Source organism: Monopterus albus, unplaced genomic scaffold, assembly GCF_001952655.1.
Source record: "Monopterus albus unplaced genomic scaffold, M_albus_1.0 scaffold3472.1, whole genome shotgun sequence".
NCBI classification, from domain to species: domain Eukaryota; kingdom Metazoa; phylum Chordata; class Actinopteri; order Synbranchiformes; family Synbranchidae; genus Monopterus; species Monopterus albus.
This window is the reverse complement of record NW_018131342.1, coordinates 1-1,121: the sequence shown is the minus strand read 5'-3', so window position 1 is coordinate 1,121 and position 1,121 is coordinate 1. Positions and strand designations below refer to the sequence as shown.

The window sequence follows — 1,121 nt, the reverse complement described above, 5'->3', positions numbered from 1 at the left end:
TTCTTAAAATCCCTGAATCCAAATGTAGTATTTCCACAACTTCTACTGTTAAACATGTTCAGTGATACACATACAGACTGACACTTTAATCTTTTGTACCCACCCAGTTCTGCTTTGGTCTGTTTATAGTAGTGGCAGTTTCTATATTCCTCCACCAGTTTGTTTTCGATCCCCTGTCTGGACTTTGACAGCGTGTCTGAATCTGGATCTGGACAAAGAATGAGGCATTCATAAACATCCAGCCACTTCATATAAATGAAAAAGATTTTTATAGTGACCCTGTAGGACCCTGGTTTTAAAATCGGACCCAAAGCTTAAATAATTACGAATCAGCCAAAAACAGCTCATCTGGCGAACTGTAAGCACCTTCAATATCTATGCTGCTGAGGGCAAAGGTGGTCGAGTCTCCATTGATGATGTCCAGGAAGAAGTCAGCTGGGTTATTGTGGGGCTCACAGGTGTATCCTGGGAAATGAAGTTCCAAATTGAATTACATTCATCGCCTGTACATCAGGTTACACTGGAGGAAAGTCAATCTTATGTTCCTACCAATGTCAGAGAAATAATCCAGTGTACTCTGTGCTGGTCCGTGATAAACCTGATGATGTAGTGGAAACAGAACGGTTCATGTGAATCTGTAAAGTAACACTGACCAAAATGGACATGTCAGGATTTCAATGGGCAGCAGTTCTGAGTGACCTGTTTGCCGGTGACCAGGAGGGTGAGGCTGTCAAACAGGCGGTAGATGCTGTATCGAGGCTGGTGGATGGACAGGATGATGGTGCGACCGTGGTTTGCCATCCTGCAGAAACAGGAAGAGCAACGTTTCACATACTGTCCCCCATGTCACTGTGGATTCTACTTCAGGGACATATTCAGGCAAACATGTAGCTATTCAGACACATTGATGTATTTTTGGCCTGTTTTATTTATTATTTATACATCGATAGTAGTTGCTCTGTAGCTTTCAGTCGCACAATCTTCCACAGTAGACTGAGTTTGCCTGGTTGCTATGGATTTGTAGGAGTTCAGTCCACAACAGTGAATTTGTTTCAGTGATCGCTGAGGATTCACATAGTGTAAGTTGGAGTCAACGAAAGGTCTGAGTAAGGGTTTGGGTC

General features: G+C 43.0%; 1 protein-coding gene across 1 annotated transcript; it reads right to left on the bottom strand.

The window, feature by feature from the left end:
- Positions 1 to 103: 103 nt before the first annotated feature.
- LOC109954127 (ATP-binding cassette sub-family G member 2-like) lies at positions 104 to 802 on the bottom strand (the record flags this gene model as incomplete). Its single annotated transcript, XM_020589532.1, has 4 exons — positions 104 to 208; positions 367 to 465; positions 550 to 598; positions 700 to 802. Coding segments are annotated over 4 exons (356 nt in total), but the record flags the coding sequence as incomplete, so codon positions are not given.
- Positions 803 to 1,121: the final 319 nt, after the last annotated feature.